Source organism: Pinus tabuliformis, chromosome 1_2 (assembly GCF_031772625.1).
Source record: "Pinus tabuliformis cultivar Carrire ecotype Pingquan chromosome 1_2, CPIR1, whole genome shotgun sequence".
Classification (NCBI taxonomy): Eukaryota; Viridiplantae; Streptophyta; class Pinopsida; order Pinales; family Pinaceae; genus Pinus; species Pinus tabuliformis.
In genome coordinates, this window is record NC_142298.1 from 1,277,409,155 (window position 1) to 1,277,426,153 (window position 16,999).

At 39.1% G+C, this 16,999-nt stretch overlaps 1 protein-coding gene across 1 annotated transcript in view; it reads left to right on the forward strand.

The window, feature by feature from the left end:
- The window catches only part of LOC149210892 (uncharacterized), a 44,730-nt gene extending 37,852 nt beyond the window's left edge, over nucleotides 1-6,878 (forward strand). The window contains 3 exon segments of the mRNA XM_089399130.1: nucleotides 4,455-5,572; nucleotides 5,655-5,767; nucleotides 5,770-6,878. Coding sequence (XP_089255256.1) covers nucleotides 4,455-5,572; nucleotides 5,655-5,767; nucleotides 5,770-6,104 — 1,566 coding nt within the window. The 3' untranslated portion in view covers nucleotides 6,105-6,878.
- The last annotated feature ends 10,121 nt before the right edge of the window (nucleotides 6,879-16,999 follow it).

Here is a 16,999-nt window from a genome sequence, read left to right on the forward strand (position 1 = left end):
TCAAGGAAGAGACAGCAATCCAAATCAGAACCAAGGCCATGGCAGCAGTCAACAAAGTGGACAACATCATGCTCAAGGACAAAGGTATGAAAAATCCAATGTCCAATGTTATTATTGTAAAAAATATGGGCACTATGCAAATGAATGTAGGAAGAAGCAGCATGATATGAGTAATAGATCTAGTGCAAATATCACTAGAGAAAATATCAGTCAAGATAATGTGTTGTTAGTTTGTAATATGGCTGAAACAAACAGTGAGGATATATGGTTTCTAGATTCTGGTTGCAGCAACCATATGACAGGAAACATAGCCCTGTTTTTTGTTTTAGATCAGAGTGTGCAATCACAAGTCACACTTGGGACTGATAGTAAAATTTCTGTTATGGGAAAAGGAGAAGTTAAAATATTTACAAAGAAAGGTGAAAAGAAAACCATAGCAGATGTCTATTATGTTCCTGGAATGAAGTGTAATCTCTTGAGTATTGGACAGCTTGTTCAGAAGGGTTACAATGTTTTCTTTGAGAATGATGTATGCACCATCATGGATAGATTACCCAGCAAACGTTGTATTGCTGAAGTGAAGATGACAAGGAACATGATGTTCCCTCTCAGAATAAAGGCAGATTTGAAAAATAAAGAAGTAATTGCAGCAGTGACACAAGAGGCTCTCCAAAGCGTACCAAAGGATGAAAATTGGTTGTGGCATTTGAGATTTGGACATCTCAACTTTGGAGGTCTTAATTTGTTGAGTAGAAAAGGAATGGTAAGAGGATTACCATTGATAGAAAAGCCAGACAGCCTTTGTGAAGGTTGTATATTGGGAAAACAACACAGAGAAAGTTTTCCAACCGGAAAAAGGATAAGGGCAAAAGCACCCTTAGAAATTATCCACTCAGATTTATGTGGACCGATGCAAGCTCCATCACTTGCAGGCAGCCAATATTTTCTAACATTTATTGATGACTTTACCAGAAAGACTTGGGTTTAGTTTCTGAAGAATAAAAGTGAAGTGTTTGAAAAATTTAAAAATTTCAAAGCACTTGTAGAAAATCAAAGTGGGTTGCGTATCAAGATTTTGAGAAATGACAAAGGAGGTGAGTATATTTCCAAAGAATTTTTACGTTTTTGCAGAGAAAATGGAATTCATAAGCAATTTATAGCAAGGTACACCCCGCAGCAAAATGGAGTTGCTGAAAGGAAAAACAGAACAATCATGGATATGGCGAGGAGCATGCTGAAGGCAAAGCATTTGCCAAATGATTATTGGGCTGAAGGTGTACACTGTGCAGTATATATTTTGAATAGATCTCCTACAAAAGCAGTAATGAATAAAGTGCCAGAGGAAGCATGGAGTAGGAGAAAGCAAGGAGTCACCCACATGAAAGTTTTTGGTTGTGTGGCTTATGCACACATTCGAGATCAACTAAGGAAGAAATTGGACAGCAAAGGGGAGAAATGTATTTTCATTGGATACAGTGAGGAATCCAAAGCTTACAGGTTGTATATCCCATCCACCAAAAAGTTTTTTGTGAGCATAGATGTTCAATTTATTGAAGAGGAAGCTTGGGATGGAAGCATAGAGAAAACAGTTAATGTTAAAAACTGTTTGTCTCATGATGATGATGATGAGGAGTTGGCTGAAACACATCCCCAAACAGCAGCGCCAACAACAGAACAGCAAGAGACACCCTTGAGGAGAAATGAGGGTGCTTCTCCAAGCACACCACAAGGAGGAAATTCAAGTGCATCTACAAGCACTTGCACACCGAAGGAAAGAGGTAAGAAATTCAGAAATTTAAGTGATATTTATGATGAAGGAATGAATTCCCTGTTTGCTTTGTATTGTAGTGTTGATGACCCTGTTCATTTCGAAGAAGCAATTAAAGATAAGAAATGGATAGAAGCTATGGATGAGGAAATGAATGCCATAGAAAGAAATAAGACATGGGATTTAGTTGAGCTACCAAAAGGTAAAGAAGTCATTGGAGTTAAATGGGTCTACAAGACCAAGAGTAATGCTGAAGGAAAGATAGAAAGGCATAAGGCAAGACTTGTTGTCAAGGGATACAAGCAGCAGTATGGGAGAGATTATGAGGAGACTTTCGCACCGGTTGCAAGAATGGAAACAGTGAGAGCAGTGCTGTCCATAGCAGCACAAAACAAATGGAAAGTTCACCAAATGGACGTGAAGTCAACATTCTTGAATGGAGTATTAATGGAAGAGGTTTACATTGAGCAACCTCTAGGCTATGAGAAGAAAGGCCAAGAGCACAAAGTCTGCAGATTGAAGAAAGCTCTTTATGGGCTAAAGCAAGCGCCCAGAGCATGGTACAGTAGGATAGATTCCTATCTACTGGAAAATGGATTTGAGAAGTGTGAGGGAGAACCCACTGTTTACATCAAAGAAAAAGACTGTAAAATTTTAATTGTTGTGTTATATGTTGATGATGTGATTTTTACAGGTAATGATGACTACCTCATTGAAAATTTCAAATCAGTCATGAAAGAAGAATTTGAGATGACTGACATGGGTTTGCTGAGATACTTCTTAGGAATAGAAGTAGATCAAAATGAAAATGGAATTTTTATTTCACAGGCAAAATATGTAAATGAAGTGTTGAGCAGATTTAACATGCAGGACAGCAAGGCAGCAATCACTCCCACAGTGATGGGATTAAAACTCAGCAAAGAGGACAGCAGCAAAGATTTTGACCCTAGTGTGTACAAGAGCATAGTTGGCAGCCTCATGTATTTGACTGCAACTAGGCCAGACATAATGTATGCTGTTAGTTTAATTTCCAGATTCATGGAGAAGCCAAAAGAAACACATTGGCAGGCAGCAAAGAGAATTCTGAGGTATGTTAAAGGTACAAAAAGGTATGGCATATTTTATACTGTTTCAGAATGTTCAGATTTAGTTGGATACACAGATAGTGATTGGGCTGGAAGTGTAGATGACCGGAAAAGCACATCTGGTTACATTTTTCACATAGGTTCAGGAGCCATTTCATGGGCTTCCAAGAAACAGCCAATTGTGGCATTGTCTACAGCGGAAGCCGAGTATGTGGCAGCTACAGCAGCAACATGTTAAGCAGTTTGGATGAGGAGAATGTTGAAAAGTCTATGCCAGGAGCAGGCAACAGCAACAATTATTTTTTGTGACAATAGCTCAGCTATTGCATTATCCAAGAACTCTATATTCCACAAGAGAACGAAACACATAGACACAAAGTTTCACTACATCAGAGAATTGGTGAACAATGGAGAAATCATTTTACAACATTGCAGGACTCAGGAACAGGTTGCGGGTATTCTGACAAAGCCATTGGATCAGAAAAGTTTTGAGTTTTTAAGGAAACTTCTGGGTATGACTGAAAACCCAGCAGTTGAAATTAAAGGGGAGTGTTGAAATTATAATTTCAACTGCAGTGAACAGAACAGCAGCAGCTACTTTATTTATTTGTCGTGATCCGGCGCCCCACATTTTTTCCCAGTCTTTTAAATCACCGCCATTACCATCTTTTCACTCTTTAATTATTTTTGTGTTTCTAGAAGGAAGAAGATCAGATCCAGCGCTACACCATTACTTTTCAACAACCATATTAATGAGCAGAACGGTTGAAAGAGAAAAGAACCAGCCTCGAGCCGACGTAGCATTTATCAGTCATAGATTTCATCACCACCGACTCAAGAAATACAGCAAAAGATCAAATCTGTTAATCATGAGCAGCAGAGACTTCATCAGCAAGTTAAAGCGGTGAAGACCCTTTCCCGCACTATAAAATGCAGACACAGCAGTGTAGAAAAACATAGATAGATTGAAAGTCCTTTTGTAACACACAACAGTGTAGAACAAGAGAGTTTTTTTTTGTATTGCATAGCAGTGCTGAAATTTTCTGAGATAGTTGTTTTGTGGAACTGAAGTGTTCCTGTTGTAATCCCTCTGTCAAGAGGAAGATGCTCTTTAGCATAATATTTTGTGAATATCCCTCTACGTGAGGAAGACTTATTTTATTAGTTAGTTTATCGTTCATAAATAGAAGTTTCTTTTTTCCTATTGCTGTTACACCGTAACTCAAAAAATACTTGACGTAAAAAATTTACGTTGCTGCAACACCACGAACAACGTTGCTGCAACACAAGTTACAACAACTGAAAAAAACTGTGTTGCTGCAACACCGTTTCCAGAGAACGAATTTTTCTGTTTTTCTGAGTAAAAAACAGAGTATTTTTCTGTGTCAAAAACAGAGTATTATTTTGATCAGTTTTTGATCCTGAGGCAAAGTAGAGTATTATTTTATGCTCTGTTCTTGTGTTTTTGAATTATCAGAAAACAGAGTATTGCTCTCTGTTCATATTTTTGTTGTTTCAGAATTTATCAGAAAATTCTAAATAGTGGAAACAGAGGATTTTTCCACTGTATTTTGTTTGGAATAACCAGAAATTCCCGACAGAGGCTTCAGGTCGACTGGGAACGGGCTCTGGGTCGTCTAAATGATCTCAGCGCAATGAACGACAGGGTTATGCCTTCTCTAAGGTTAAGCTACGAGGCTCTGCATGATGATCTGAAAGCTTGTTTTCTTTACTTTTCTGTATTTCCAAAAGGTATCGAAATAGAATGCGAAAAATTAGTTCATATGTGGATTGCTCAAGGACTTGTTTCTTTCCAAGTCGCAGCAGAAGACGCATATCATGCAGGAGATTTGTACATAGAGGAGCTTATTGATCGATGCCTTATTGAAACTTCACAAGTTGGTGGGTATGAGAGGATAAAAAGTTGCAAAATACACGATTTATTACATGAGTTAGCTGTTTCCGAGTCTCTCAAACAAAAATGTTTGTTAAAGCCCCAAGAACAACTGGAAAGTTTTCCAGCGATAGATGACATAGGTTTGCGTAGAATTTCACTCATTAAAAATAATATAGGTGAAATCAACCAGACCATCAAGTGTTCAAGGCTCCGCATTTTATTGTTATCTGAAAATTTATCGCTTAAATCAATCTCTCCAAGTTTTTTAAACAACCTGACATATCTAACAGTGCTAGATTTAAGCTACACTGCCCTCAGTACATTGCCCAAATCCATTGGTAAATTAAAACATCTGAAGTTTTTGAATTTGTCGAACACAGCCCTCTTGGACATGCCAGAGTGCTTGAGTGGTCTGGTGCGCCTTCAGTATCTGAATGTTAGTCATTGTTCCAATCTAAAAAATCTGCATTCAGGGATAAGTAGGAACAAGCATATGCTATATCTGAATATGGAGGGTTGCAGAAAATTGAAGTGGCTGCCTAAGGGAATATCGAAGCTGAGCCATCTGCAGACACTCAAAGGTACTCTATCTGGTGCTCGTAACGATGCCGAAGCTTTGCAGCTGAGCGATCTCAAAGGATTGATTAATTTGCGACACCTTGCATTAGAAATCGGTCGGCCTTTAGAAAATATTGCTCAACCAAAGGAGGGAACTTTTGGGGAAATGAAAAAGATGCAGAACCTCTCCGTGATAAACAACGGTTCAAGCCACCTCAATCTTCCGAGTGGCACGGGAGACATGGATAGCCTTCAATCTTCCGAGTGGCACAGGAGACATGGATAGCCTTCAAGTAGTTTGCTTACGTAAATGTGTGATCCCAAGTTGGATATTTGAGTTTCCTAGCCTCACGGAGCTTGATTTACAAAAAGATGATTCCATAGACACTGTCTATAAAAGACTAGCCTTCATCCCTAATCTGAAAAAGCTACACTTGTCGGACAATGACACCTGTAAAGAGTTCCAAAGGAGTTTGGAGAATGCACGGCGTTTCCAAAGCTGGAAGAGCTCATGGTAGACAGTTTTAGCTGTTTGGAAAAGTTTCCGTCGTTGCAGGATACAACAATGCCAATGTTAAAGTATTTCCGACTCATATGGTGTCACAGATTGAGAAATATAGCCCAAGGATTGGAGCGCCTCAAGAGTCTCAAAGAAGTAGAGATACTGAGGCGTAAAGGCGACCGAGACCTTTGGGAAGGTGGATGGCGACGAACTTTGAAAGAGCGCCATATTAAGCTCAAAGTGTCCCGAGAGGATCAAACTACAATTGATGGAATTGACAACTCGACACTTTAGTAGCGGTACACTTGTTGCACGGTATATTGAAGCAGGTATATTTGAAGTAGGAAATGAGAGATATAAATTCTATAATTACAGCATGCATGCTTCTATTTAAATTTTATATTTTAGATGATCAAACTTGTATTTAGAAGTTTTCATGTATGGAAAGTTTGTTTTAACTCATACTTCAACCAGGGAGACTGCAGAGCAGCAAGATCTTTAAGGTCTGAGAGAGGCTGTTGTCAGTAATCTTTTTTTGAATATGGTTGCACACTGATCATATTTGGCCAGTCAGCAGGACTCGCTTGTATCCTTGTTATCACTTGTGTCACACTAATTATGCATTTATGTTTCACACACCATATCATCCAAAAGCTGTTTGTCAAATCCAGAAATCGATTTATTTGCTGTACTGATGAAATTCTATGACCATCTTAAGTGTTACAATGTTACGAATTTTATTTTATACATTTGTGATTCGAATTTACCGTCTCCCTGCCTCTGTAAATATTTTGTGTTCATCCAGCATTCTGTGAGCATCATGGAGATCATTTATAATAGCCCTTGCTTGTTGTTCATGATTTGCAGGCTTTTACAGGTCGATGCAGAGGAATAGACGAAATGCCCCTCCTATATTTTTACAAACATATTATGATTTCAACAGTGTAACTATTTTTAATTAGTGTTGTTATGAAGACACAGCTTCTATCTCCTTAATTGTTGAAATTCCAGGTTGTCCACTTTCAAAATCTGTGATTTTGTTTTATTATTACAGGTTCTGTACTTGAAATAGGCATAATACGTTTTTTTACTGAACAGAGTCCATGGAAGATACTTTCAGCGGTGAAGGGCATGATTAAAATGTCATTTATATTTTAATGCTTTGTACATGCTACACAAATGAATTTATACGGAATTGCACAGAATAATCTTGAATGTCTGTAGTGTTCTAGCTAGGGTACTAAACTAGACTATATTAATTATCGACCAGGATGCGTAAGCTTAGAGGCATGTGTCTAAAATATATAGACATAAAGGATTGTTGGTTAAGTGGTTATGATGTAGGTCACAGGGCTTCTTTACGGGAGACTGGAATATGTCACCTATCATCCAAACACTCAGGTCACTCTGCTAATATACCTGATTACAATGCTATCACTAAATGCATTTACCAAATCACACACTGAAACTAAACACTGTGTATCACTGCAACAATGATCTTAATCTCCTTACAAAGATATTACACATAAAACCCTTGTTCAGTAAACACCCAACATTCGCTAACATTTATACAATATCAAAATATACAGAGATCATAAATAGATTGTGAAATGAAAACAAAGTTTACGACAGTGCTTTGAAAAGACACACAGGGATCGAATCCCTTACAGGACGCCCTTCCAGATCTCAGTGATGACTGTCCAGCATTACCATAAACGCAAACCAACCATAAGCGCAAACCATATACATTCAATGGAAATCAAAAGCTATGGAAATCGAAACCCAAGTAATTGTAACTGCTATGCAAACCATTTAATATCTATTGAAATCGAAATCCAATCAAGCGTAACTACTGTGCAAACCACACGATAACCTAAGTGCAAATAAATGAAAAGAACAGTATACCGGTTGAGCGCAGGGCCCGTCCGCACTCCAGAGGTACACTGGACTATAATCGACTGAAGATCAAATCAATGCACGAGACACAAATCGGAACTGTAACTGGTTCTTAGTATTAAGTTTCAAAACAGAGTCTTTGGAATGATACAACGATTAACCTCTATCCATTACTCGGACTGTATTTACATAACCATGTCATTAATGAATGTACATTCGGAATTTGGCTGTTGCCGCTTTTATTACATCGAGCTTTTCAAAATGTTTCTATCCTAACTGATCAAAAAGAACAAAAACTAAATCAAGATAGAATGAGCTGCTGTTTCTGCCTTTGTCGCCAGTGTGCCATGCTTTGACCTGAGTTGACCGCGCATGTAGGAGAGTCGATCCGGCTGTATGATAGGTGTTTGTCCATCCTTGGACATTCTATTTTTCATCCATGCCTTTCACTCTAGTCCAGCCGCTGTGACACATGTCAAACAATGAGCTGATTACAGTATGTTGAAGCTTCCTGTAACCATTTCACCAAAAACTTCTAATTCTTCAACATAAGATTCCTAAATCAATTTCTATGCATTTTAATAACTATAAGACCATTAATAATTAATTTTCAAGGATTCTAAGGAATATATGATGAAAAGGCATGGGTAAATGACATGTTTTTAGGAGGAAAAAGGGGTCTTGGGATGATACCAACATCTCTCCCCGACTTAAGGAATTAGCATGTCCTCATGCTATCCCCGAAGTGCTTCCCTTGAACTTCGTCCCTGCCTGGATCTCTGCTGCCTTGAGCAATGTGTCCACATTCTTTTTCACCTCTTTATCTGTCTGACCCTTGAGCTCCTGCTTTAACTTTTTGTATTTTTCTTTGAGGGTCTTCTTCTGATTATACCACTTAGTGGCCCAGTTAGAAATCTCAGTTTGCTCAGCCTCTAGTTCACTGATTCTTTCCTTTAACTTTTCATTCTTCTTCTGAGTTTCTTTACTCTGCGCCCGGAGCAGTTCATTTTCCCTCTTGATAACTTTTTCTAGCATATTAGCTTCCATGAGCTCTTCCTTTAATTCTTCAATTTGTTTTTCCAATTTCTTCTGTCTCTTAATGGGAGGTGGTGAACATTTTTCCTGCTTGTTATTGCTTTCTACCTCTACATCAATTTCTAGTCCTGGTAGTGAATGGTCACCACTCTCAACATCCATTTGTGCAGGTGCATTGGATTCAAACTGGTCTTCTTGCAACTGGGCTTTTGGTGTCCTCCTTGTTCTTCGTGAGTAAGTGATGAAGATTTTATCTTTCTCGGCCCTCTTAGCATCTTCCTTTTTCATGTTCCTGGTCCTTATGCTGCCCACAGGTAGAGGTGCCTTGCTGGTTTTGGATACTGGAATTTCTTCATCAATGTCCTTCATGAACCCTGAGTCCTCTTGCACTTCTTCTTTATCTTCTTCATCTCTAATTTGATTAACAACAAGGAATTCTTTCCATGGTTTCCCTCTTCTGTGCAATTCATGCTCAATGAGAATTTTAATTAAGCCAAAATGATACAGGCTCTTGTCTTCATTCCCCTTCTGCTTCTGGATGGTCTTAGACATCTTGGTCAGGCTTTGTAACAGAAAATATGGTATACTGATAACACATTGTTTCTTCAAGTGGAGGAGTAGTTTAATGTGGTATAAGTAGACAATACTGTAGCGGCCTTCACAGGTTATGAATTTTTGAAGGATGTAAACCATCTCATCCCAAGGATGCATCAACCAACTTCTTGGAACACCCTTCTTCCAGTTCACTGATGAGACTCTAGATCTAGACATAAACTGTGTCCACACCTTCTCCTTAAATTGCTTTGTTTTAAAATACTTCTCCCCTTCTGGACTGATCCCTATTGCCTGAGCTATAGTATCCTCTGAAATCCTAAATGAGAAGTTTCCTATCAGGGCTTTTTCTCCATTGAAGGTGAAAGAAAATTGCTTGGTAACTTCCTCATTGCTTCCATGAAATTTCTCTAGGAATGGTAACCACTGTATTTCTCTAAGAATTTCAATGCAATCCTCATGATATTGTGAGCTATCGAACACACTCGGTTCGACCCTATTAGTCATGGTGGCAGAGGGTCGTGCTTCTAACCCTTCTCTGTTTATGTTCTTACAATTTTAACAGAGAAAATTTAAAACTGGTTACCTGGTATATCGCTTTCCTTATTCTTCAATTTGATGCTCGGTCGGTCGACTGTATTATGACTGTGGTGGAAGTCGCAATAGGGTGGTTATACTTTCCCTTTAGGCACTCACTGCTCCCATTCCTCACTGAGTAAATCGGACCCAAATGATAATAATCGAACCTAAATGATAATGCTCTTCCGGCGCTCACTGCTCCCGATTATACTTTGAAAATTATGGGAATCAAGTGCGAGAATGACTGTGTGATAACCGGCTGTACTCACTTCACAGCATATTCATTCATTTGAAAACAGAGGAATGTTGTACGCTTACATATATGTCACCACAAGAGCGCTAGGAGCATGTATATATAATGCTGGGTATGGTTTTGGGAAGTCCCTTGAATCATTGGGTACGTCGGGTGGTGGAGTTATGATTTGGCTGTGTGGAATAAAATGAATAGGCCGCCTTACATCTGTCTCCTTCCCTTATATTTAAAAACACAATCCGCCACGTGTCCTCTTTCAGTTGGTATTCGGTCAGATGGAGGATGTTGGTATGACTGTGGGATGTATGACAAGGTTGATGTGCTGATAATGAGTTTTAGAAGTATGAATGGGTTGATGTTATGAGAATGATGAGAATCGGTGGAATAAGGGATGATAGGAAATGTAGGTGTCCTTGAAATCAATCATAACAGTTCACAATCATCAAAGTTACATTAAAAATCAATCTAAGAAATCAAATGTTTAAGAACAAGAAACATATTACTCTTTTGTCGGTCATTGTTGTATTGACATGCTGAGTAGCTAATCCCTTTTTGACTGTTCTTTTGCTTGTTGTAACAGGTCCTCTAAGGAAGATTGAATGCACAGGTCCTTTTGAGAAAAATTTGAAGATGTAACAGGTCCCTTGAGAAAGATTGAATGTAACAGGTCCCTTGAGAAAGATTTGAATATAACAAGTCCCTTGAGAAAAATTTGAAGATGTAACAGGTCCCTTGAGAAAGATTGAATGTTCATGCAACTCCTTATGTTGATACAGGTTCACTGAGCTTGGGCATTTAATGGAGTCTTGATGCCCAAATCCTTGTAGAAACTTGATGAAATTCTGTTGAAGTAGCCCTTGGTGTCAATTTCTTTAACAGGTCCCTTCTGAATATCTTAAACAGGTCCCATACTGCTGGTGTTGGTAGTATAATTGTCTGGACAAAACAGGCCCCCCTGCATAATATTTATAACCAGGTCCCTCTGAGATAAAATAATGACAAAACAACTTATTTATTGAAGTCTGGAATACTGGAACAAGCTGCTTTGGAATATTTACAGTGAAAAGATGAGAATGAAATCTTTTAAAAATTGACAATGGAGAGATAAAAGAACAAAATGTTGATGCCTCTCTCCCCGACTGAAAGTTTGACTTGTCCTCAAGTCATGATTCAGCTGATAAATGAAACAGTGAAGAAAAGAAAGAGAATTCATACCCGCCAGACACTGGTTTTCAAGTAGGAATTCGAGGTTAGAGTGTGCCAGAGACTGGTTTTCACATCTAACCCATTATTATATATATATATATATATATATATATATATATATTTTGTTATTTTTTTTAGTTTTTGTTTTATATATTTTTTTTATATATATATATATATTTTATCTCTTTTTAACTTTGAAATTGAAAGGAAATGAAACTAAGGCAGTGATAGTGCAGCTGAGAGCTGCACTACCTCAACCTCTCTTTGCTGAGATAGTGTATGGAGAAAATCTTGTTTGCTGATGGGCTTGGTGTAGAGTTTCAGGCGATGACCATTGACTGTGAAGGAGTGGCCTTCTCCATCAATAGTTGTGAGTCTGACTGCACCATTGTCATAAGCCTGAACAATTTCGTAGGGGCCCATCCAATGGGTGGTAAACTTGGCTTTGTGATCTCTAAACTTAGAGTCAAACAGCAAAGCCCAGTCACCTTCCTTAAACTGCTTCTTCTTGATATTTGAATCGTGCCACTGCTTCCTCTGTTTTTGCATGAGGATTGTGGTCTCCTCTGCTTGCTGCCTCATTTCATCCAGCTGATTCAACTGCTGGATTCTTTCTTGCTGTGCTTGGTCCAAGTCAATTTGCAAATCAGCAGCCAATTTAAAAGTATGGATTTGGAATTCGATAGGAAGCAGTACCTCTTTGCCGTACACCAACTGGTATGGTGTAAATCCCGTGGTGTCTTTCCATGTAATCCTGTAAGCCCAAAGTGCTTCTTTGAGCTTCTCCTCCCAGTTTTTCCGGTTCATTGCAACAGTTTTAGTAATGATGCCTTCCAAGGTTTTGTTTGTGGATTCCACCTGCCCATTGGCCTGTGGATGGTAAGGGGTGATTTTCCTATGCTTGATTTGGTATCTGTCTGTGATGTCCTTCACTAGCTTGGAGGTGAATTGAGTACCTTGATCAGTGACAATTTCTCTTGGTACTCCATACCTCACAAAAATCTCCTCAAAAAGGAAATTGACTACTGTGTGTTCGGTTGCTCTAGCCAGTGCTTTTGCTTCAGCCCACTTTGTGACATAATCAGTACACACTAAGATGTACTTCTTACCATTGGAGGTTGGGTTGATGGGTCCTATGAAGTCTAGAGCCCATTTTTCAAATGGCTCCAGGTGAACTTGGGGCTGGAGGGGCATCGCATCGGTAGCTGTGGGCTTGCCCATTCTTTGGCAGCTGTCACAACTCTTTACATACTTCTTGGCATCCTTGAAAATGGATGGCCAGTAGTATCCAAGAGTAAGAACTTTGAATGCTGTCCGCTTTGCTGCAAAATGCCCACCACACGGTTCATCATGGCAAGATTTTAAAATATCAATGACCTCATCATTTCTTACACATCTCCTAATTATCATATCAAAACCAGTGTAAAATAAGTTGCCATTAAGCCATGAATATCTAGCACTTTGTTTAACTAGTCTCTTCTTTTCCTTTGCAGTGAAGTGTGGGGGTGTCCTTCCTGTAGACAAATAATTAGCCAAATCAGCATACCAAGGATTTATTATGGAAATTGCAAATAAATTCTCATCCGGAAAAGAATCTTCAACTGGAACAATCTCACCTGGATTCTGCAGTCTAGAGAGAAAATCTGCCACCTGGTTCTCCTTGCCTGGTCTATCTAAGACTGTGATGTTAAATTCCTGTAACAATAGTAACCATCTGGTAACTCTGCCACTAGTTATTGGTTTATTCATTAAATGTCTAATGGCCGAATGATCAGTATGTACAAAGACTTCATAACCAGTTATGTAATGGAGGAATTTATTCACAGCATAAATGATGGCAAGTGTTTCCTTTTCTGTAACTGTGTAGTTGAGCTCTGCAGGTGTTAGATTTTTACTAATGAAATAAATGGCATAAGTACAAGATTCCTCTTTTTGGCCTAAGGATGCACCTATTGCAGTGTCGGATGCATCTGTAAAGATATGAAATGGTAGGCTCCAATTAGGCCCTCTCAAGACTGGTGCGGTGGATAGTTTCTTTTTGAGCTGTTTGAATGCTTGTTGGCAGTTCTCATTCCAGTTGAAAAGTACATCTTTGGTTAGAAGTTTAAACAAAGGTAAAGCTATCTTACTAAAATTTTCAATAAATCTAAGGTAATAGCTTGCATACCTAAGAAAACTTCTTACCTCTCTTTGATTCTGTGGAATTGGCAAATCAGCGATAATCTGGATCTTGGCTGGGTCAACCTGGATGCCTTGAAAAGAAATATAGTGGCCTATCACTATCCCTTCGTTTAACATCATAAAGCACTTTTCATTGCTGAGGGACAGGTTAGCTTCAATACATCTTTTCAAAACTCTCTCAAGATTTTCTAATGCATGTTCAAATGAATTGCCATATACTGAAAAATCATCCATGTAGACTTCAACACAATCATGAATTAAATCAGCGAAAATAGCTAACACAGCTCACTGAAATGTAGCTGGAGCGTTACAAAGTCCAAATGGCAAAACATTGTAGGCATAGGTCCCCCAAGGACAGGTAAATGTGGTTTTGTCCTGGTCTTCAGAGGCTATCCTGATCTGGTTGTAGCCACTGAAACCATCAAGAAAAGAAAAGGATGATTTGCCAGCTAGGGTGTCTAACACTTGGTCAATAAATGGCAGTGGGAAGTAATCTTTGAGCGTTGCTTTGTTCAGCTGTCTGTAATCAACGCAAATGCGCCACTTACCATTCTTCTTGTGCACTATCACCAATGGGGATACCCACTGACTGTCAGAAATAGGATATATAAAATTAACTCTCAAAAGTTTTTGCAATTCCTCTCTGACAATATCTTGGAGCATGGGGTTCATTCTTCTCTGTGGTTGCCTCACTGGTTTAATGGTGCTATCTGTATATGTTATAGACATTTTTGTGCCTCGCAGCATGGAGCATGAAATGTCAATAATTACAGGGATCCTCAGTCCCTAAACATGTTGTTCTTACCCCTAAAAGAGCAAGGTCATCCAACAACAGCACTTCCAATCAGTTCTCCACCTGAAAACACTTCAAAACAGGCTTATTTTGGATCATGTCAGCTGCTCCACTGAGCATCTGCGCTGGAATGCAACTGCTCCTCCTTGTACCTGCGCTGGAAGTCAAATCTAATGAAGGCTACCTGCGCTGGGCGAGATTGGCCAAGTGGCACAGTCATTCTGCAAGGTGTCAACTGCCCAGGAAGCTTCCAAACTGACACTTGGTTCATGAGATTCGCCCTGTGATGAGTAAGAGGTACTTGATCACCATGTGTAAGCAAGGATCTCCAAGTGGACTTAAGAACTGAAGATTAACTGAAGAGGGAAAGGACACAAGGCAGCTTTATGTCAGTCTCAAGCTGACTCATCCTTTCTCAATTCATCTATATATTGAGCTCTCTCCTATGAGCTCAGGAGGCTGGAATTTTGTGTAAAGCAAGGAAGTGCTGTTGGTTTACAGTTAGAGCTATTGGGTGATTGTTTTACTAGAGGTGAAGAGGAGAGTTCTTGCTGCTGGGGAGGTGCTGCTGGATTGGAGCCATCAATGGTTGTAACCTTCTCAGAACCCTGTTACTTCTATCAATAAAGCTTTGAATGTTCTCCTATATACTTGTATTGCATTGATGTATTGTATTTACTTGTATATTTGATTCACTCTAATCCATGCATCAGTTATGAGTACATGTATCTTGTAGTTTCCTCTCTTGTTTTGTGCAGGATCTGTGTGTAGCTGGACCGGCAAAGAGAGCAAGGAGCTGGGAACAAGAGACAAAGAGAGAGGATAAGGAGCAACTAAGCGAAAGATACCAGGTTGGTTAATCTTTTCTTCCTTCTCTCTGTACTTTCATAAAGGAAAATATCAAAGCTTTACTTTCAGTTGTTGCTAAAGACTGTCACCTTTAGAGTAGGGATAGGGTCATCCGAGTCGGATACTTTTCCCCACAACAAACTGGCGACTCCGCTGGGGAGCCTAGTATCTTGTTGGTGTTTGTAGTATTTTGCTATTCATTTCTTGAAGAAAAGAGTACCAAATCGAAAAGCTTTTGACTATATCAAAAGCGAAGTAGAGGGGCTGTTACTCTTGCTCATTTGCTGAGCAAATTCAAGATTTGAAGAGCTTATCTACAAAAGACTCTTTACTCTTTGTGATAGATCTTCATCCTCTTGATCATCCCTTAGCCTGTACTTGACCTATAGCTTTTTATTTCATCAAAAACAGTGCATTTTTGAGCTTTTTATGACCCGGAAAACTTTGTAGACGCAACTCTCGTGTCCCAGAGCAGGCTCTCCACATGCAGTCTGCATTACAGCGCAGGTACTCCCTTCGGGAACTGCGCTGAGAGTCAAACTGACAGACCAGAGCCTGCGCTGGTCCAGTTAGCCATTGTCTTGCTCAGTTTTCCTATTGTGTCTTAGCCCTATTTTCACTGATTTTTTGCTGATTGCTTGCTGGTCATAGTACTTGCTGTAAACCATTTCCTTGACATTATTCCGCCTCAGTTGTGTGATGAAACTGTGACTGTTCTTTCAGTATTTCTTGCTTCAGTTACAGTTTCCCATTGTGAAAAACAAACCAGTATAGCTGTGGCCTCTTAGATCCTGAACTGTAAAAGTGTTTTTGTGATCTTAAGAGCTAGTTTTATTACTGTTCATGGCTGTTTGAGTTTGTTTGTTTTTCATTTTATGGTTTGAATCTATACATTTCCTGTGTTTAAACAAGTCTATCATAAGGTGTCTTTTTGATTTTGGACGAGCTTGTTTATTTCTACTTGAAATTAGATTCAAAATTATACAACAGTTTCCTTTCTGTCTTACATCAACATTAAGGATAACGAAAAGAAATACATGCATTGTGCATTTTGCATTTGACTGTATGTTTGACGATTTAGGAAAATGTGCATTTTAGTGTGTGTTCTATGATCTGTTGAAAAAGTTGTATCTTTCTTTTCCCTTAGTAGATTAAGGTTTTCAAAGTTGAAAGATTGAAAAGATTTGCTTCTCATTCTTAGATTGCATATAGGAAGTTGTATATATACATCTCGTGGCGACCCTGAAAGGCAAACTACTAAGCAAGATCAACATTAAAATAAACTCAATTTACATAACAACGCTTTGTAACTTAACGCAAACATCTAGAGGTCTAGGTAGAGACGTGTTCCGGCGTCATTAAACTTAGTGACTATCGATTTCTACGAAGGTGGGTGATTCCTCCTGAGAATCGGTGGCACTAATACGGACTTGTGCTCCCGCGTACCATCGCGTATATTGGGAGACCCCTATAGGCATTTATCCTTTATCCTTAGGAAGCCGTGTCGGCCGCCCTACTGATCGCGATGCAGTGAACACAGCATTCACGAAGATCGACCACCCGTACCGTAAAACGTATTCTGTGGTTTCGCGAAAGGTTTGGCACACCCTCTGCCTAGATCTCCAGAGCAGTTTCTTTTGGCCTTTTTCAAACTCTATAACTGAAAAAGTCCAACCAAGCATTTGTCACTTCGGGCTCGTTAATACATCGAAGGCGACTAGAGTCATCTTTAGCTTTTTCTCGACTCTTAAAACATGAAAAAGCAAGTTTGTGTCTAAAAGCGTCGTTAATAAAATTTATTTTAAGCGGAACATAATCACCTATTATTCCCACGTTGATCTTTCG